At 53.2% G+C, this 20855-nt stretch overlaps 1 protein-coding gene across 1 annotated transcript; it reads right to left on the bottom strand.

The window, feature by feature from the left end:
• Window positions 1-2572: 2572 nt before the first annotated feature.
• Window positions 2573-4939, bottom strand: KLHDC7A (kelch domain containing 7A; the record flags this gene model as incomplete). Its single annotated transcript, XM_079698066.1, has 1 exon — window positions 2573-4939. The coding sequence occupies one exon, from the start codon at window positions 4937-4939 to the stop codon at window positions 2573-2575; it is 2367 nt and encodes a 788-aa protein (XP_079554192.1).
• Window positions 4940-20855: the final 15916 nt, after the last annotated feature.

Below are 20855 nucleotides of genomic sequence, written 5' to 3'. Positions count from 1 at the left end.
TTCTATTTGTTTGTTTATGTATTTGTTTTCTAAAATTGCCTGTTTTCTACAGCTAGAATGTGAGGTCTATTAGGGCAGGGACGTATTGTATCTCCAACACCCGGAACAGCGCCTGGCTTAAACAGTCTGTAAATGAACCCTGACCATCACGGCACCAGGTGGTTTTTGCAGGCCCCCTGAACCTTGCCCTAACACGACAGCCCTGACCACTCTCAGCCCTAAACCCAGCTCTGGAGACCCAGGCCAGGAATAAGAAATGCACAGCTCTAATCTATCAGTAATGACTGCCTGGGGTCCATGTTGAAAGAGTTCTGAGGCCATTGAAAGAGCTCAACAAGAAAAGACATGGTGATTGCTTAGTGATGTCTGCCATGGGACCATAGGAGGCAGACAAGATGTGTGGCGTACCTGAACCCAGGCTCAAGTCTCAGCTCTCCCTCTCATCGTGAAGACCACATCCACCATCTAGAACAAGCTCTGCTGCCTTATCCCTTGATCCATTTCCCTAGTCCCTGCCATATGTATGCAATGGGCTTCTGGAAGTTTTCCAGAGTGATCCCTAGCTCACCCTTGGCTTGGAGCCCTTCCCCCCACCCTACCCAGCTTGGCTGAGGTCTTGTCCCCTGCCAGCCTCCTTACCGGAGACCTGCCCCTGGGGCTGGATCTGGCTCTACCTGCCCCAGCTCCCAGATGGGGTTCTCCTTCTGAACAAACCCTTCTCCCTGCCTGGCATCACATCTCCAATTCCCCTGGGTCCCTTGGAGGTTCATGCCTGAGTGCTGACTCTGAGCTTGAGTGTGGCCTTTGTGGTGGAGGGGTTTGGGGAGGAGGTCACCCTCCGCAGGCTCCAGCCATAGTCCCAGCGATCTTTCCTTCCCCAGCCTCCAACTTAGAAATAAACTAAGCAGCTTCGCCTCCCAGGCCCCAGAATAGGGAAGGTGGCCTTGTGCGGTCCAAGAAAAGGCTTCGTCTCTGTACCAACCTCCTCTCATTCTTTGTTCCAATCCTGCATCTTCCAAAAAGATCCCCCACCCCAGATCAGCCCCAACAGCTGCAGTGAACACAAGCTCCTGCCAGGGCCCCACAGAACTGGGAAGAACTTTCTCCAGGTGCTCACCTTTATCCCCCAGGCAGAGAAGGACATGGATGGTCCTTCCCATTTTTAAGATAGGGATGCTGAAGTCTGAGCATTCCTGTCTCCCCACCTGTGGGACCTGCCCTGGTGCACCTCCCTTCTCTGCTTCTTTCCTCATGCAGCTTGTCACTTTAGAAGTAGTCCCAGCGTCCTGGCTTCTGGCTGGGACCAAGAGCATCTCTGCTTTCCTTTCTGTATATGTGTCTCCTTTGGAGATGGAACAGGGCTGCAGTAATAGATTGGACCAGTCTCTCTCCCCTCCCTCTGGGAAGAAAGGTAACTTCCTGAGATTGAAGAGTTTCTTCCCTTTGAGAATTTACCAAACCTGATATGAAAGGAGATCCCAGTCTCCCAATGAACCACTAGAACTTTCTAGTTCCCCAGCTGCATCATGGACCTGCCCCTCCCTGGTCCTCTCCTGTCTGATGAGGCAGACCAGGTGACCACAAGGCACAGGGAGGGCAAAGGTTGCCATCACCTCTCACTACCTGGAAGGGCTGACTGGTGGTGACTGCCCCCCCAGCTCCAGGGTGAGGGCTGGGTTGCATGGGGAGCTGTATTGTGAAGGATTCTGAGATCTGGGGAGAGAGTGCAGTGGTCATATAACAGTGGGCCCAGCAGACGGTGGCCCTTGGATCATATTTTTTCCTCGCTCTCCTGAGACCTCGTATTCAGAATCAATTGTATTCTCAGTAAACCCTGCAAGAAGATGTGCCTTTACAAATGGATGCTGAAAATGGAGGTTTCTCCTCCTTCCAGTATACTAGAATTCCAGGTAATGAGAAAAATTAAAGTGGGCTTTGGTCAGTTTATTCTGCAAACAAGAGTTCCCGTGGGCTGTTCCAACTTCAGCTGTTCTGCTTCTCCAACCATCTCTCCCTCTGGCCGGGCCCCCTGGGGCTCTCCTGGGCTCCTTCCCGGTCCTGCTGGAGCCGCCTCCCTTCATTTTCCCCACTTGCGTGTCCCAGGTGCTTCTGGGAATCTTGGAGGTTGGGGCTCAGTGGCCAATGTTTAGGAAGAGGCCCTGGTGGCTTATGGAGGTCTAGCCCAGATCCAGCAGGGTCAGCTTGAGGGGTCATTGGGGGTCAACTGGCCCCCGGAACCAGACTGTGATAAGGCTGTGCCCCTGAACTTTGCTGGGGTCCTGGTACCCGCCCCCCATTCAGAGCTCAAGCAAGGTGATGGTCATCCCTGCGGATGTGGGCATCCTGGGCCTCAGAGCACCAGTCCCGAGTTCCATTTCCACACTGGGTTTCTGCAGCCCAATGGGGGCAAAGATGCAGCTAAGAAGTCCAGCCAGTGGAGGAGAAAGGACTGGAATTCACCTCTTGCTGGCCAGATTCCCAGGCCACCTGATCTCCCAGAAATGGCCCATGGATGATGGGTAGGGGATGTTTTTGCCTCTAGTTTTGCAGATGGGGCCCAGCAGAGGGGCCACTAGACCCTGGTCTGGGGCACATCAGGGCCGGGCAAGGTCAGGACGGTGGGCAGGAGGGTGCCCTGCGGGGAGGGGAAGCTCTGTAGGTCCTCGGGCACAAACCTGGGTGAGACGTAGTCGGCCAGGAAGCGGAGGGTGCGCTGGCGCCCCACACAGTAGATGAGGTCGTCTACCACGGCACACTGGAAGGTGTCCGGGTAAGGAGTCCGATATGTGGCGCACTCGTACCAGAGGCGGGTGCTGGCGCTGCAGCGGTACACACTGATGCCCAGGCTGCGGTTGAGGTCAAAGCGATAGAGAAAGCCTTTGACCGCCACCATCTGGGCTGTGCGGTCCTTGCCGCCCCCGGTGGGACCGGCCCGCCAGCGCTGCTCCTGGGCCGAGAAACGGAGCAGCAGGTAGCGCAGGGAGCCGCCGGTGACGAAGATCTCTCCGGCACACGCCGCGGCCGTGTGCGCCAGGGCAAAGGTGTCACTGGGGAGCGGCGGGGAAAAGGTCCAGCGGTCCAGGCGAGGGTCGTAGCATTCCACCGTGTTCAGACACTCACCCCCGATGGCGTACAGGTGTCCATCCAGGGCCACCAGCCGGCAGTGAGGGCGGGCCTGGTTCAGAGGGCACACCTCACTCCAGATGCCCGTCAGCGGGTTGTAGCAGAAGACGCGGTTGGAGGGCTGGTGCCCAAACCCCTGGCAACCGGACACGATGAAGAGATAATTGAAGAGGCTACAGACGGCACAGCCCCGGGACACAGCCTCAGGGGGCAGACGGGCCAGCGGGTGCCAGACATCCCGCTCGTCGTCATAGCAACAGAGGCGACTGGAGTCTTCCTGGGGGCACATGTCGGCCACCACCAGGTGCTTGCGGCCCCGGAGCCGTCTCTGGAGGATCAGCTCCCGCTCTGCCCCACTCAGGCACCCGTAGATGTCCGGGCTGCGCAGGACCTGGAGGTAGTTGTCGCTCATCACCTTGTAGGCGGCTTCCTTCAGGGCCTCCAGGCTCTGCTTCTTGGCAAAGGCCAGCACCTCATAACAATTGCCCAGATCCAGGCGGACTTCTGGGGCTGATCCAGGGGTGAGCGGGAGGTGAAAGAAATTGGCCCCAGCCACAAAGTGCAGGTGGGGCTTCCCGCTGCTTCCAGCTGAGCTGGACCCAAGAGAACCCTGGGATATGGGGCTGGTGGGCAGGGCGCTCTGGTCTGGGCACGATGCAGCAGGGTCCCCAAAGTCATCGAGCTGCAGCTGAAGCTCCGGGTTCTCCACAATCTGAAAGAGGCTCTGCTTCCTGCTGAAGCCTTGTGCGGAGGGTGACAGCACAGGCTGGGGGGGGGCGGCTGTCCCCTCTCCATCTACTCTGCCATCGGCCTGGCCTCCCGAGGCTGCCCCCACTCCCAGGGGGCCTGGCCCTGACACAGGGGGTGGAGCCTCCACCAGGGCTGCTGTTCGGGGGGCCAGCCTGCCCCTGGAGGTGGCCTGACAGGTGGATTCAACACAGTAATCGTACACCTTGCGCTTCAGCCTGGGCCTGGTCCCCTCCATCTTCTCCGGTATGAAATTCTCCTCCACTCGAACCCGGGCCACAGACAAGAAGGTATAGGAGGCCTCGGTGGCTCCCTCCTGCTGACGCAGGGCCAGGCCCATGTCCGAGGCAGCCCGGAGGGCCCCAGCCTCTGGCCTGTGGACCCCGGTCACACGGGTAAAGACCCAGCTCTTGTTCATGTCACTCTTGCGTTCTGTGTGGGCCGCCCCGCACCGGTCGGGGGATTCCTGCTTCTGGGATCTGCTGTCCCGCCATGGGGCAAGCTCACCACTCACACCGCTGCTGTCCGCTGCAGCGAGGCCGGTTAGGGAGCTTTGGGGTTCACTGCACCAATGGGGGCGACGGGGCAGCTTACCGCCAACAGCTGTTCCGGCTTCCTGGCCACGGCCCCGAGGAGGTGCCAGGCCAGAGTCTGGGCACTGCCCACCCTGCTTTTCACCAGCACGTTTCCTCTCGGGTTTCCCAGTCGCTCGGGCTTCCGACTCTGCAGGAGACGCTCCTGTCGCCAGGACTCCGGAACCCTCCGGATTCTCCCAGCTGCAGCCCAGCGATGCTCCGGCCCCCTTGCTTCCCCTCCGGCGTCTCAGGCCCCACTGTGGCGCCCCGGAAACAGCCTCCTGGATGGCAGGCTGCCTGGAGCCCTCCGCCTCCTCCTTGGCCTCAGCCTTGGCGTTCCCACCCCCCGGTGGGGCCTGGGCAGGCCTTGACTTGTACAGCCTGTAGGCTGCGGTCGCCAGGAGCAGGGCAGTGGCAGACAGCACCACCTTGCCCGCCAGCTGCATGTCCAGATGGCAGCCCTGGGCCTCTGCTCCTCCTCCTCTGGGGAGCATGTTCCCAAGCCGACCTGGGGCAGAGGAATGTCAAGAATCCGATTAATGATTGCCCAGTAGGGAGTGGTTCCTGGTTCCTGCCGAGCTGAGAGGGACGGGGTCTTGGGCTGGCTCTGACCGGCTGGCCAGCAGAGGAGTTGTAGCAAAGGTGACTTTGAGCTGGCAGAGGGTGGCCAGTGGGGCTTAGGGCTGGCAGATCTAGGCTGCTGGCCTCCTTGGATCCTTTCCCTGGGAGTGGGAGGCACCTGCCTGGGGGCTGAGCTTGTGATCAGCCACCCGAGCCGGCAGCAGCTGGAGGGGGTTAGGAGTGTCCAGCGGGTACACAGAGAGGGAGGGAGCTCTTGACCAAACAGTCACCGGATGCCAGGAAACGCAGCACGGGGTTGGTGATTATTTGTTTATTTGTGTGTGTGTTCTGTTTTCTCTTTTGCAAATCCACTGGGCTGGGAGGGTTGGGTGTGGTGACTTGTGGGGCAGGTGGAGCCACGGCAGGCGTGGCAGGAGAACCTCCCGGGTCTGTTTTCTTCCTGTTGAGGTTGGTTGTTCCCCACGGTGGGGTCCTCAGTCAGCGGCAGGCGAGGCTGAGCTGGGGACTGCGGCCAAACCACCTGACCCGGCTCCTGCATGACTCTGCCCTCCTTCCCTGCCTGATAAGCTGACTAAGAAAACCGGCCTTCCTGTGAGGAGTTGGGGAAAACACATGGCATTAGTACCTAGATCGGGGACAGACATGGGGCACAGCCTCACCCTCTGAACCAGACAACCTCATATGGTGAGAGGCCAAGGGAGACTCACCCGCCGCTCATCTCACCGGTGCTGTGGGTTTCGGATCCAGGCCACACAGCTCTGCTACTTACCAGCTGTGTGACCTTAGGCAAGTGATTTCACCTCTCTGTGCCTTAGTTTCTTCATCTGAAAAATGGGGGTAACAGCATCTCATAAGGTTGTGGTGAGAACAAAATGGGTTAATGTGTGTAAAGGCCATAGGGCTGATGACTCATATTAATTGTCATCAGTTGGACCTTTGGAAGCACAGGTGTAATTCTGCCCTTCCCCAGACTGAGGTCTTTCTGGGGTCCCCAAATGCCAGGGCAGGGGTTTCAGCCTCATGCTACCTATGGGGGCTGATGGTGCCAGGTGGGCGGTCCCAGCACCGCCTGGTCCCACTGTTTCAGAGTCACTTATAGTCTAGGTGGTGATGCCATCCCTCTCGATTTCTAAATGTTGGCATTTAACTTTTAAATATGAGAATAAAAACCACTCTGAAATACAGAGTTTTCAGAGGAATATGTCTCTGAAGCCTTGACTTGAGGAGAAAATCGTGATTCCTTATGAAGCTGTCCACAGCCCTCTACGCTCCAGCCTTAGTTTACCTTCCAAAATCATCCCCTGATCACTGCTGTGCATACCTGGCTCTGGGCTGGGGCTCAGGCTGCCTTCCCCCATCTTTGCTGGTCCACATTCCTCCAGACATCTGGGTCAGGTCAAAGGCTGCCTCCTGTGCCTCCTTCCTGGTGCCTCCCTCCTTCCGGCAGCATCATTTCCTTCTTGTTCTGTTGTTCTTCTATGCGCCTCTTTTAGCCTTCATCACATGGGCTGCGGCTCAAAGTACACACTGCTCTGCTGGATTCTAAAAGTCTCCAAGTAAGTTCAACTCTGGGGCCTGAGGCAATTTGGGACAAAAGCCAACATGTGTGTGCCTTTCCGCGGGGAGGATGGGGGTGGACACTCAGGATGCATCTCATCTACTGTTCACTGTCCCGTTTGGGAGGGCTACAATTGTCATCCCCACTTTATGGCAGCTCCAAGGTTATGTCAATTTGCCTGTAAATGGGGACTTCTATCTTTTGTTTCCAGACTCCCGAATTTTACAGACTTGAATTCACCCAACAGGTAAGACTGCCCCAGTAGTCAGGAGTTCTCTGCCTGTCTTGCTGGTGACCCACAGCAGGGTTTTCTCGCTTTCCATCACGGTCACAATAGTGATTTACAATTATCGTTAGACGTGCACATTTCCAAGCTTTGCCCCCAGATTTTATGATTCAGTAGGTTTGGGATGGCTTCCAGGAAATCCTCTTTTTAATAATCATCTCAGGAGATTCCAGGGGGTAGAGGAATGGAAAATAAGTCCATTTGTTTACTTGTCTGCTAAGAATTCCTCTTCACCCCTGGGGGGTGGGTGAGCAGCTGCCCCCTAGACCATCCAGGAGAGTGGCGGGGAAAGGGGAATGGATCCTGGGTACTTTGTATGAGTGAAATAATCTCACCTTCCCAGTCATCCAGGAAGGTGGGTATTGTCATCGCCCTCATTTTACAGGTGAGGAAACCGAGGCTTAGAGGGATGCACCAATGTCAGCGGAGGTTGTCAGTGGCAGAGTCTTGATTTATAACCAGGTGTCTCTAACTGCAAGGCCCATTTGTCTTCCTCTGGGAAGGAGAGAATGAGCTATAAAGGGGAATAAAAATGAGTTGTCCAGTGGTGAAATCAGGGCTTTGGGGACTGATGTGGACCGCCCCCCTCCCAGGGGCCAAGCTACCATTTCAGCAGTAAGGGCAGCTTTGGGACTCCCATACCCTCAGAGAGGGAGACTTGTGGCATGCCCTCCTGAGTGCTGTGACCTGGCATTGTCCTCTCAGATGCCACCAAGGGAGCAGGGTCTCAACCCCTTTCATGGGCTGCTTCCCACCCAATAAAGGCTCCATGTGTCCTGGAGCACCCTCCCTATAGCTACAGCTTAAAGCCTTTGAGTCAGACAATCGCTCTTTCCATTTGGAACTGTGCCCCTGGGTATTGGATGTGGCCAAACCAGGCCCCCGGGTGGCCAGGAGAAAGTGAAAGGGCCACTGGGAGCAGAAGACACAGCCCCAGCCCTGGGGAAGGACTTACATACATATCTGGAAGATGGCGCATATGCTTGAGATACGATCAAGTCACAGTGTATCACAGAGGAAAAATTAAAAAGGTGATTTGTCAACAGGCGCTTATTGACAAAGTACAACCAGACTATTCGATGGCCAGGGAGGCTGGAACAAGGGGCATCAGAAGAGAGGTCAGGAGAGGATTCCAGAAAGAGGTGTTTAGCGTTGAATATTGATAAAAGAAAGAGGGGGCATAGACAGATGGATTGATTAATTGATTGATTGATAGGACAGTTATTTACAAGATGTTTATCATGTACCAGGCCCTGTGCTGGGGTGCCGTGACCTAGGTTAAGAGACACCCATGGAGCCAGAACCCATGGAGACTGCTGACACTGGGGGAAGAAGATGCTTAGCAACAAGGTGGTGAAGTGTGATGATGCTCGTAGGTGAGGGCGTCTGGGGGAGAGTGAAACAGGAGTCCCTGTGCCAGGCCAGGACAAGAGAGTGGAGAGGGTACTTGGTAGGCAGAACAGGGAAAGCCAAGAAGAGGGAAATAGCAAGGGGTGAGGAATACAGGGGGATGTGAGAGGTGTGACAACGCATGAGACCTCCAGACTGGATCTTGGGGCTGGGTGCAGGCTGTGCGTATGAGGGTGGAGGGTCAGGTGACACTGATATGAATCCTGGCTTAACACTTCCTTTGTTGGAGGGTGGAAGTAACACTTGTGAAACAGCTGAGCGCAGAGGAGACCTTCATTAAAGGAGGTTTCCTGCTGTCTGCCCTCCATTCTGGTCCTCAGTGACCACGGCCACCTGAGATAGTTATAAAATGTAGGCTTTATTATTATTCAGGTATGGTGAGGCCAACAGATCAGGAGATGACTGCTCTTGGAAAGGTAGCTTGTTACAGTTCCCTAAGGGAGCCCCTACCCTGTGCTATACACATGAGGGCCACATGAGGATGCACCAGGGTCATCAGGAGGCAGAGGAAGGAGGGAAAGTGGGAAGCATTGACTTTACTATGTTTTTCATGGGAAGGTAGAGTAAAGGATGGGCAATGTAGGGTAGGCTTAGAAGTGGCTAGCTTGAATAATTTCAGGGGACCCTGGGGCTGTCTTTATTTGTCTCGCTTCTGGTCCTGAGTGATTAGGGTAGGGAACCACTGGCTCTGAAGTATAAGAGCCTTGTGAGAGCCTATAAAGGAGGTGGAGGGGGAAGGATTTGGACTGGTTCATTTGCATATGAGAGGTGTACTCCTAGGTGAGTCATTTGCCATCTCTAGGAACTAGCTAGACTTCGGAGCTCACAGTCAGCTCAGCGGGCCCCAGATGCCCAAGTTCTGTATCAAGAAGATATAGTTACTACAGGGAGTCCGAAGACCAGAAGTGAGAGACTGGGGACTTTGGGGCCTCTAAGAGGCTGCCGGCTTCCCCGCTGGATGGTTGGGAGTGAGCTTGGGCTCTACCCTGAAGTCTAATCCCACCCGACATGTGAGCACGACGCTCCTGCCAGCTGACTTCAAAGTCCATAAATTACAGCTTTTTTACCTCCAGTCCATTTGGAAAAAGTGAAATGAACAAATGAAGACACGAGCAAAATTAAAAGATAATTGGAAGTCTATATTGGGCTTCTGTGGATGTGTGTGCATGTTGCCAATCTGGTCTCTCTGTGCGGGCAGGATAAATTGAGAACTCTTGGGCTGGCTCAGGGGGTGGATAAAACGGTCAGGGACAAATGGGAGCCATGCAAATAAACAGACCCGTCTTCCAGCCATTACCTTTGCATTCCATCATGCTGGTGCCTCCTCTGGTCTGCTCAGCCTGATGAGTCTGTGTGTTCAAGGTGGAGGTTGACTCCAGGTGGGTGAAGCCAGTGAGGGCCTGAGTGGAGGGTCCGAGGTGGTGAGGAGTTGAGCGCGGGCACTTTGTGGGGAGAGGTGTGTGTACAGAGAGTGGGTGGAGACGCCAGAGAGGGAGTCGGGGAGTTGTGTGGCCTTTTACACAGACACACGCACACACACGCACACAGATGCATGTGAACACATGTGCATATGTGTGCACATGAATGCACACACACCCATGCAAACACACACACATGTGTGCATGCAGGTATACAGATGCACGTGCACACACATGCATGTACACAGTGCACATGCATGTGTATGAATGTACATGTATGCGTGCACACACACATGCACACATACACACTTGAGGGAGACCATGGACTTTTTTTTTTCTTTTTTTTTTGCAGTATGCGGGCCTCTCACTGTTGTGGCCTCTCCCGTTGCGGAGCACAGACTCCGGACGCGCAGGCTCAGCGGCCATGGCTCACGGGCCCAGCTGCTCCGCGGCATGTGGGATCTTCCCGGAGCGGGGCATGAACCCGTGTCCCCTGCATCGGCAGGTGGACTCTCAACCACTGCACCACCAGGGAAGCCCAAGACCATGGACTTTTAAATCCAGAAGTGTCATCAATAAATGGATCCTGTCTGATGGGGAGACTAAGTCCTAGCTGTCTGTCCAGCTGGGACTAGAACACAGGGCATTGGACTGGGTCTAGGGGTGGAGGATTAGGTCAAGGATAAATTGCCACTTGCCGGAAGTGTACTCAGTATTTGATGGTGGTATGGTGGTTCTCTACACTCACCCAGGGGCCTTTCCTCAAGAAACTCTCCTTAACATATGTTGGGCTTTTTTACCCTCAGCGTCCCTGGGCTGCACCCCCAGCTGATGTGCACAGCTGCATCCACACCGGTTGTTAAATGTTGACCTATTTCCGTTCTGGTTGGTGAATAGCCACCGCCCCAAGCCCACCAGCCTGGCTGCCGTTCCCCCAGCACCCACTCTGTCCTCCCCACCATTTATGAGCTAGAAGTCAATGCTTGGTATCACAGGCTCCTCCAATGCTGTACCACTCAGCTAGGGCAGGACCACGCTTCACCAGGAGGTAAAGTGCTGAATATTCCCCCGTGCCACCGGCTCCGCCCCAACCCCCAGGCTCCTGTTCTGCTCTGTCTAGGGTGATGCTGGCACAAGAGTTCCTGGACCGAGGATGCCACCTTAGTTGGGATTCTGAGCCTGCAAAGGTAAGGCCAAACAGGGACCCTGGTGGACATGCCACGGTGAATGCCACTTGCTCAGCCCCGAGTGCTAAGCTCACCCCTTCCTGGGCATCCTGTCAAATTTTCCATTCACGTGACCTGAACAAATAGCCGTCACGGTTGTTATGGGCACAGCCCTTGACCGGGCACTTCTCATTGTACCACCCAGTGCAGATGGCATTGTCATCCCCATTTTATAGATGAAGGCACTGAGGCTCCCAGGAGTCATGGTGATCTCGCCCAGGGCCCTGCATCTTGTGAGTGGTATGCAGGTGGGGCTGAAATCACTGTCCTCTCTGACCCTGGACCCTGCATCCGCCCAGCCCACCCTGCTACCTGCTGCCAAAGTTCACCTCCACAGGAACCCAAGGTAGGACCAACATTGCTCTCCAAGGGGACAGACATGTCACTGTAGCTCCTTGACGTTCTGGGAGTCTGGCCTGGAAAGGGGATTTCAAAGAGCTGGGAATGCCACGGGCATGAAGAAATGTCCTACTTAGAATTTCCTCTGCACAGACCATTAAGAAATGGAATAATGGTATGTGATACGTGCCTGTGAATTTGATGGGGAAATTGAATATGAAACGATTCATGGATGCTGTTTGAAATGGCAGATTGCATCCTGATTTTTACTCCTGGGGTGGGATGAAATGAACCAAAGGGAGCGTCGTGAGGTTTGCGTATGTGGCATAAGCCGTGCTTGCACACACAGACAGAGCTTTCACGGAGGGCTCAGAGTCCAGAGTGATGGTAGTAATAATAATAATCATAACCAATATTTCCTGGGCACCCACTCTGTGTCAGGCTCTGTGCTCTGCCAAGGCTGCAGGCACCATCTTCTTTAATCTTCACACAGACCCATAGGGGAGTTAAGACCCATTCCACAGATGAGGAATCTGAGGCTTAGTTTCTTGCTCAAGGTCAAGTCAGTTTTACCCCAAAGCCACTCTCTAGAAACCCTTGTCAGCATGCAGGACCTCAGGCCCTACCCCAGCCTCAGAAAATCAGAATCCTCCAGTTAACCAGATCCCTATGTGAAGCACTATAAACACGCCCATAATCCCAAGAACCAATCAACTGTATGACCTTGTGTATCATCAAGAGCATGTGTCTTCTCCTGCCCTGAGTCAGAGAGAGGTGACACCTTTGTCACTGACCCCTTGACATCTGAGCTCCCACAACAACCTTAATATACATCACTACTGATTCTGACTGAAAATCCCTGTGCCTTTGTTTTCCCATCTCTCAAATAGGCATGATGTCATCCCTCTATGGGGTTATTGTCAGAAAACACAGTAGGATGCCTAGGAGGGCACCTGGTGCAGGTGTACAGCAGGGGTTGATAAGTGTATATAAAATGAATGGATGGATCATACTGGAACCCATCACGGTCAAAGGCTGGTTGTGTGCCTTGTCCTGGGCTAAGTGCTTCAGAGGTAGTTTCTCATTGAAGCGAATTTTCACAACCTCACCAAGGAGGCATGGTTATCCTGTCTTACAAGGAAGAAACCCTGAAAGGTTAAGTAATTTGCCCAAAACCACACAGCTAGGAAATGGCAGCCCTGAGATTCAAACCAGGACCCTTTAGATCTGAAGCCAGGCTGTGTCTCCCTCATGTCATTGCTCGCGTCTCCTCCTCCTGCAATATTCCAGACAGTCACCAGCCCTGAGTGCCCTTCCAGGGGCAGCACGCTCCCTGGAGCTGGCTGTCCATGGAGCCCCATCCTGGTCCCTCATCTCTCCCCTCCGGTCTCCCCTGCTTCTTCTGCAACCCCTGTTCCGAGCTGCCACTTGCCGGCTCCAAGAGTTCCTATGGCTCCCCATGGCCTCCCCTATCAAATCTAAATGCCTCAGCCTGTTCTCCAAGGTCCCTTCGACGCCCCGACCTCATTTGTCACTGTTCCCAAACACCCATTCTGCTCCAGCCAAGCTCATCTGTTTACCGTCCCCTTGTCCCTGTTGTCTCACAGGCCATTTCTCCCATTCCTGGCACTTTTCCCCACATCTCTGCTGTTCTGTTCACTTTTGCAAAACCCCAGATCAAAACTGGGCCTTCTCTATAGGAATTCAAACCAGGGCAGCAGTTCTTGACTCATTCTGGGGCCCAGGCCCCTCTGAGGACCTACTGGAAGCTACAGACCCTTGCTGGAAAAGTGCACATACACATAATATTTCACATGCAAATTCTGGAAGTCTCCAGACTCTTGGAGTCCTAGTTAAGAACCCCTGAGCTAGGGGAAGTACATGCTAAGCTTTTGGAAGGATGTGTCAAACTGGCTTTTGGGGTAAAAAATAGGCCAGCCTACGGTGGCATGTTTTGAAGTATGTGCTTTGCATTTACTCCAAGAAGAAAAATAGTTTTCTGGCCAGATCAGTTTAGAAAACACTGCTTTGTGACCTCTGAGCTCAATTTCTTCACTTGTAAAATGAGGCCAATAAAACCTGCTTTTATATAAGTTGTCATGGTGATTGGATGAGTTGCCTTGCGGTGTATCCAGGACCACCCTCTCTTTGGGCCCCTGCATCTTTTTTTTTTTTTTTTTAGTAAGTTTCTACTTAGGATTTTTTTTTTTTTTTTTTTTTTTTTTTGCTGTACGCGGGCCTCTCAGTGTTGTGACCTCTCCCGTTGTGGAGCACAGGCTCCGGACACGCAGGCTCAGCGGCCATGGCTCACGGGCCCAGGCGCTCTGCGGCATGTGGGATCTTCCCGGACCGGGGCACGAACCCGTGTCCCCTGCATCGGCAGGCGGACTCTCAACCACTGTGCCACCAGGGAAGCCCAGGATGGTTTTTTTAAATTTATTTATTTATTTATTTATGGCTGTGTTGGGTCTTCGTTTCTGTGCCAGGGCTTTCTCTAGTTGTGGCATGGGGGGGCCACTCTTTTTTTTTTTTTTTTTTTTGCGGTACGCGGGCCTCTCACTGCTGTGGCCTCTCCCGTTGCAGAGCACAGGCTCCGGACGCGCAGGCCCAGCAGCCATGGCTCACGGGCCCAGCTGCTCCGTGGCATGTGGGATCTTCCCGGACCGGGACACGAACCCGCGTCCCCTGCATCGGCAGGCGGACTCTCAACCACTGCGCCACCAGGGAAGCCCGGGGGGGCCACTCTTCATCGCATTGCACGGGCCTCTCACTGTCGCAGCCTCTCGTTGCAGAGCACAGGCTCCAGATGTGCAGGCTCAGTAGTTGTGGCTCACGGGCCCAGTTGCTCCGTGGCATGTAGGATCTTCCCAGACCAGGGCTCGAACCCATGTCCCCTGCATTGGCAGGCAGATTTTCAACCACTGCGCCACAAGGGAAGCCCAGGCCCCTGCCTCTTGTGTACTTTTCAAGAGACCACCAGGAGGGGGAGAAGCTGAGACTCTCTGCTGCCCATCACCAGTGGGGAGTAGGGTCCCGGGGAGCTGGGAGCCTGGTGAGCGTGACTGTGGCTCCCAGTTTTTCCTCTAAGCCAGCAGAAGGGGCTGTGGAAGAGAGCCAAGGTAGCCCTTGCTAGGAGAGCAGCTGCTGCAGCCCTGAGTCCGGCTCCGACTCTTGTGTCTCCCAGGGATTAGAGAGCTGGTCTGGCCCCCGAGAGGCAGGGCAGGTTTGCGTTCCACAGCCTTGAGCCTCTAAATGGAGCTAACTCAGCGCAGCCAGGGGCCTTACTGGCCCATTAGCGCTGCTCTGGACAATTGCAAATCAACGCTCTGAAAAGAGACAGCTGTCCAGGTGCAGAAGGGGGACAGAGCGGCCCCAGCCAAGCCGCAGGGGGCCGGAGGAGGGAGGGGAGGCTGTGGGAAGAGCAGCCAGGGCAGCCTGGGGCCAGGGGCTGGGGCAGGGGGAGCCGGGCAGGGCATCCACATGGCCTCTGCTAGGGGCCAGATTCCGGGCTGGTTCTGGGGATGGAGGAGTAAATGGAGAATGAGCGGCAGCTTCATTGAGCACCTACTATGTGTCAGCCACTGGGCTAGGAACCCCACATTCTCTGTCATTTAATCCTCTTCTATACATGGAGACTAGGCTATGTGTTCAACCAAATCCCGGTTCAGTTTCCCCCTCCTGAGCACACAGGAAAACTACATTTCATAGCCCCCTCTGCAGTGGTGGGGGCATTTGATGGAGTTATGGCCAAGAAAGAGCAAGGAGAAGTGACCCGAGTGGCTTCTGGGTTGAGGCAGTGAAGAAGCCGTGGGCAGCCTCCTCTCCTTACTCCCCCTGCCGGGGTGATCTCAGAGGCCACATGTCCCAGATGGACATGTGAGGTTGTGACCATAAACTGGTACTGGGTTAAACCACTGAGATCTCAGGATTTGCTAGTTGCAGGAGCCCGTGTCAACTTCCTGGGCTAATATGCAGTTCACTGGTAGAATGGCTTGTTCCCACTTTGCAGATGGGGAAACTGAAGTTCAGACAGGGTTATTCACCTAGCCAGCAGGCTCAGCCTCAGACCCTCTGCCTTATTATACCCACTCGACCCGTCCAGAAACTCATGGTCTAGAGGGGCAGGACAACATCAGAGCAAATCATGATGAAACGGGACAGGGGGTACATGGGGTGCTATGGAAACAAGGGGCAAAGAGCCAGGGCTTTGGGGCAGAGGGGCTTCTCAGAGCTGAGTCATGAGGGGTACGACAGGTGGACCAGGCAGGGAAAGGACAGTCAAAGCAGAGGGCCCCCTGGGTGCAAAAGCCCTGAGGTCTGTGAAAACATACGGGATGTTGACATAGCCAGAGTTAGTCTCCAACTGGGTGGCAATGACAGGGAGACTAAATGAGTTCTGGGACTTACAGCAAGAAGGCTTGAGATAAGAACCAAGGAAGGAATTCCCTTGACTGGAACTGTTAAAAAACAAAATTTATGAGTAAACGCAAAGCTCCAATTGGCCTTATTAAGCAATTCATGAATCAGGCAGCATCTCATCTGGCAAACAGGGAGGTACTCTGAGGGGTTACACAACATGGAAGGCTGTTATAGTAAGGAGCGGGGGACAAGGTAAGGAAGTCATCAGCAAGGAAAAATGAGAGTTCATTGGAGGAAAATAAAAGTTGAGGTGAAGACAGCTTCTCATTGGCTGGGCTGTGGCATTTTCTATTGGCTGGGCTTGTTGCTGGGCAAGAAGGAAGTCTTCCTCCCTCTGGGGCAATAAAGTAGTTGGGCTACCTGTTTGGGAATGCAAGGCACATCTCTTCCAGTTGGGGTCGGTGACTGATATCTTTCTGTTGGAGTCAGTAACTGATGTTTTTCTGTTGGGATAATTGACGTCTTCCTGTTTGGGGTAATTCACATGAGTGGTAGAAGGTGAGAGCGCCCTCTACGGTCCTTCCTGACTCCAATTTTGGTTGAGGTTTCCTTTCATTAACTATCAAGGAAGGTTTCAAAAATAATACAAGGTGATACCTCATTGTAGTTTTGATTTGCATTTCTCTCTGATTAGTGATGTTGAGCATCCTTTCATTTGTTTGTTGGCAATCTGTATGTCTTCTTTGGAGAAATGTCTATTTAGGTCTTCTGCCCATTTTTGGGTTGGGTTGTTTGTTTTTTTGATATTGAGCTGCATGTGCTGCTTGTAAATTTTGATTCACTTTGTTATACAGCAGAAACTAACACACCATTGTAAAGCAATTATACTCCAATAAAGATGTTAAAAATAATAATAATAATACAAGGTGTGGGATTCCCCCCATCAATAGTCACCAAGAGCTGGGAGAAAATGAGAGAGGTGGTGTTTCCAATTTGGAGAGAGGAGAGCCTAAGTTGTGTTTCCTTGCCCATATCCTCCAGGTGGGACCCCATTCTTTCTGCCCCTGACTCCCCAGGAACATGGCTCTCTTCTGTATTCTGAGTTCTAATTTCCCAAGATCTATAATTTAAAGACTGTCCCAGCTCTGTACTCTGGGCTCCGTGATGCAAGATGGTGAGGCTGTTTGCCAAAAGCTTTTCCTTCACCTCCCTCTAGGTGGTGGTGGGTGAATACTGCTTATTTTATTCTCCATCTTCAGAGGTGTTGTGTTTCCATTTCCATTGCTGTCTGAGAGCCTGGGGGGCGGGGAGGGGACAGATGAAGCACAAACCACACAGGGCAGAGCCTCAACTTGTACTGTTTCAAGGCAGCAGGCTTGCTTCCAGCAATCAGAGCTGAAACAGACCTTGGAGGGCCCAAGGTCCAACCCTCTCGTACTGGAGGTCAGAGATCGCACAAAAGGAGGCAATGTTCCAAAATCCACTTAAAGGGGAACCATGTTCCAGGGTGGCTGCTTTAAGCTCTGAAAGGTCAGCTCAGGGACCCCAGATCTGCAGCTGTCCTCACTCCCCGCCATGTGCTTATGGGCTACTCCCCCATCCCACAGCAAACCAGTGAGCTAGGAGCCCCCAGTGCTGTTCACAGAATAGAAGATGAGGCCCAAGAGGAAGTGACTCTGCCCAAGTCCTTCATCTCAGAGGTGGTAGACCTGGGATCACTGGCCAGTGAACCCCCAAGGCTGCCCAGTAGGGGATGCAAGATGGTTTGGAAACCTCCAGGGCCCTCATCTCCAGGGAGTGCCAGCCATGATGGGAGAGACCCTTTCCTACCTGGCAAGGTTCCCAACTGGGAAGGCATCTGAGACGAAAGCAGGGGCCCCGGTCTATCCCCAGGGACAATCAGCACCTCACACCTGTAACAGGTCCCCTCTGACTCCTCCCTTGGTAGCTGCCTTCCCCTTACTCCCCAGGTAAATAACTGGAGGGGAGTGTCTGGCTCTTAGCTGGTATTCAGGAAACCTTTGTTGAATAAACAAACGAATAAATGAGAACAGATATAAATTACCATGTTAACAAGAGCAAAAGAATACAGTCCAGATCAAGCTTTTAAGTTGTTTATAAGTACTGAGGGGCAATGAACTGATATTTACTGGGCCAAGATCCATCAGGGAGGGTTGGAAGGTGATGTATCTGGAAGGAGGGGCTGTAACTTCACAGAGATTGCAGAGGAAGGGCTCTGGGGGAGGGAGAACAGCTCAGGCCAAGGCTCCGAGGTAAGGATGTGCAGCCCCAATGGGACGGAAGTAAGTGATCGTGGTTGGAGCAGGGGACAGTGTCGGGGTGACATGAGCGGACATAGGGGAATGGAGTTCAGCAATCCATTTTTTCTTCAAGCTGTCCTCAGGGCTGAAGGGACAAGTCTGTTGTGTTGAGTTAGATGTCAGATAAGGCTTGAAAATGAAAAAAAAGGAAAGAAAGATTAGAAAACTGTCCCCAGGATAGCTGAGTGATTTGGAGATTTGTCATCTCCAAAATCCTGTGGTCAATCAGTTCCTTCAAAAGTCAGCGCACCCTGGGTTTGGGTCCTGGCATGGGCATGAAATAGGTGTGTGTTCTTGGGCAAGTGACTCCTGTTCCTGGAGCCTCAGTTTTCCCATCTGTAAAATGGGTGGAGAGTTGGAAATTTGACCCCTGTGATGCAAGGTCCTGAATGTATGTTCCACCAGTGGGAACCTGCAGAGGACAGTGGGTGGAGAATCCGAGATTCTGTCGTTCTGGGGGCCACATCAGAGGTCCCTCTGTGGTGCCAGAAGTCATTGTGAGGGTCTCTTTGTCGGGGCCCCACAATCCTCTGCTTCCTCTCTGGCCTTGGCTTCTGCACCTGTAACATTTCCCTAAGAGGCTGTGCTAGTCCTTTGCCAGACCAACAATTTGTCTTGGCCTTCAGGAGCCAGCCCAAGCATCAGCCCCTTCACGTACTGCTTCTAGTTTTATTGTCTAACAATGAAAACCGTAACATTGATTTTGCTCTTACCATGCGCCGTGCCCTGTGTTAAGCAACTCATTTAATCCTGAACAACAACAACCCTGAAAGGTAGGTACTACGGGCAGACCTCGGAGATTCTGCAGGTTTGGTTCCAGACCACCACAATAAAGCAAATATCACAATACAGTGAGCCACGAGAATTTTTGGTTTCCCAGTGCATATAAAGTTATGTTTACACGATACTGTGGTCGATTAAGTGTGCAATAGTGTTATGTCTAAAAACACAATGTACATACATTAAAAATACTTTATTGCTAAAAAATGCTGACCCATCATCAGAGCCATCAGCGAGTCCTAATTTTTTGCTGGTGTATGAGAATTACCAAAATGTGACTCAGAGACCTGAAGTGAGCAAATGCTTTTGGAAAAATGACATTGATAGACTTGTCCGACACAGGGTTGCCACAAACCTTCAATCTGTAAAAATGTAATATCTGGGAAATGCAATAAAATGAGGTCTGCTTCTAGTAATATTGCTCCTAGGTGGGAAAATTGAGGCTCAGAGATCAGCAGTGTGGAGGGGAAGCCAGAGGTATCGGCGGGGGGGTCTGGCCACTTATTCTGCCGTGTAAGGCCTGACCTCCAGGTTTGGTTCAGTGTCTCCAGCCTGGGCACCCAAGGACAACAACCTCCCTCCTGCAGAGTTAAAGGGCAGGAAGGTGGCCTGAAGACCCGGGGTGGCCTCCTGGAACTGCTTTTTCTCGCTCTGAGCCTCAGCTTGAGGCAGTGACTGTGCCAGTTCTGGACGCTGAGGACTTGGAAATGGTTCTTTTGGAAATTTCCAGTCACATGGTGTTGTTTTGCCTCTGTGGACTGGGCGGGGCCACGGGAGGCTCCTCAGGCTGGCACCTGCTATCTGTGATCAATGCATAGGACGCTTGTGGGCCAGGTGCCAGCAGAGCCAAGAGCACAGGCCTGGGAGTTGGAGGCCTGGACTGGACACAGTGCTGGCTTTCTTGGTCATCTACTGAGTGGCTTTGGTCAGGCCTGTCCTGTTCTAGCCTCAGTTTTCCCATCTGTAAAATGAATGCATTGGGGAAATCCTAGAAGCTTAGAGAGAACAGTCAACACAGCAGTGGCCGAGACTTGTATTGACATGGCGTGTGTGGTGGTGAGGTGTGTGAGAGTTTGTGTCTATGAGTGTGTGAGTGCGGGGTCGGGAGAAGCCGGGCGCCTTCTCAGGTCAGCGGAGTTGGCATGTGAAAGACAGAGGGACGGGTGGGGGAAGAGTCCTGATGGACAGTCAGGAGGCCAGGCCCTCGTCCTGACTATAGCACTGACTTGCTTGTGTCTCTGACCTGGCTGTACCTCCTCTCTGGGCACGTAGATTCCCATGTATAAAAGAAGAGCTTCGGGGCTTCCCTGGTGGAGTAGTGGTTGAGAGTCCGCCTGCCGATGCAGGGGACACAGGTTCATTCCCCGGTCTGGGAAGATCCCACATGCCGCGGAGCGGCTGGGCCCGTGAGCCATGGCCGCTGAGCCTGCGCGCCCGGAGCCTGTGCTCCGTAACAGGAGAGGCCACAACAGGGAGAGGCCCACGTACCACAAAAAAAAAAAAAAAAAAGAAGAGCTTCGAGTTGAATAATCTCTAGTGTCCCTGTGGCTGTGAGTCTGATTCTGCAAAGACTTGTTTGGATGCTAACAGAGTGGCTGAGTGATTGGTGAAGTGATCAGTGTGTTGGAGTCAAGGGCATCCTGGGTATGACCTTGGCCTTGTCTCTTGCTGACCGTGTAACCCTGGGTGGTCCCTTCGCCGGTCCCCTGGGTCTCCTTCTTCATCTGAAACAGTGGCCGTAGTGCTGAGAGCCCACAACACTCTTAGGGGCCCATGACATGTTTTAATTTCTCTTTAAAACCAGAAATTAAAAATTGAACTTAGCCACTTTGGTTATATTCATGTTTGTATTAACACAGTCAGAATATATAATTTTAAATAATTTTTCATATGAAAGAAGGCCCCGGGTCCCCAAAATTCACATGGGGCCTGGCTCTCCCGGGGTTTCTTCCTTGGAAAGAAGTGGGGCATCCCTGCCCCTCCAGGATTGTTTAGAGTAAGAAATAATATCTGTGTGTGAAAGTGCCTGGCACACAGGAGGTGCTCCCACAAAACAGTGACTGGATATAAAGTGAGAGGTGTGGTGGCAGAGTAATGGTCCCCCAAAGACATCCACATCCTAATCTCTGGA

The sequence above is a fragment of the Hyperoodon ampullatus genome (genome assembly GCF_949752795.1).
Source record: "Hyperoodon ampullatus genome assembly, chromosome: 2".
Taxonomy (NCBI): Eukaryota; Metazoa; Chordata; class Mammalia; order Artiodactyla; family Ziphiidae; genus Hyperoodon; species Hyperoodon ampullatus.
This window is presented reverse-complemented; position numbering and strand designations above follow the sequence as displayed.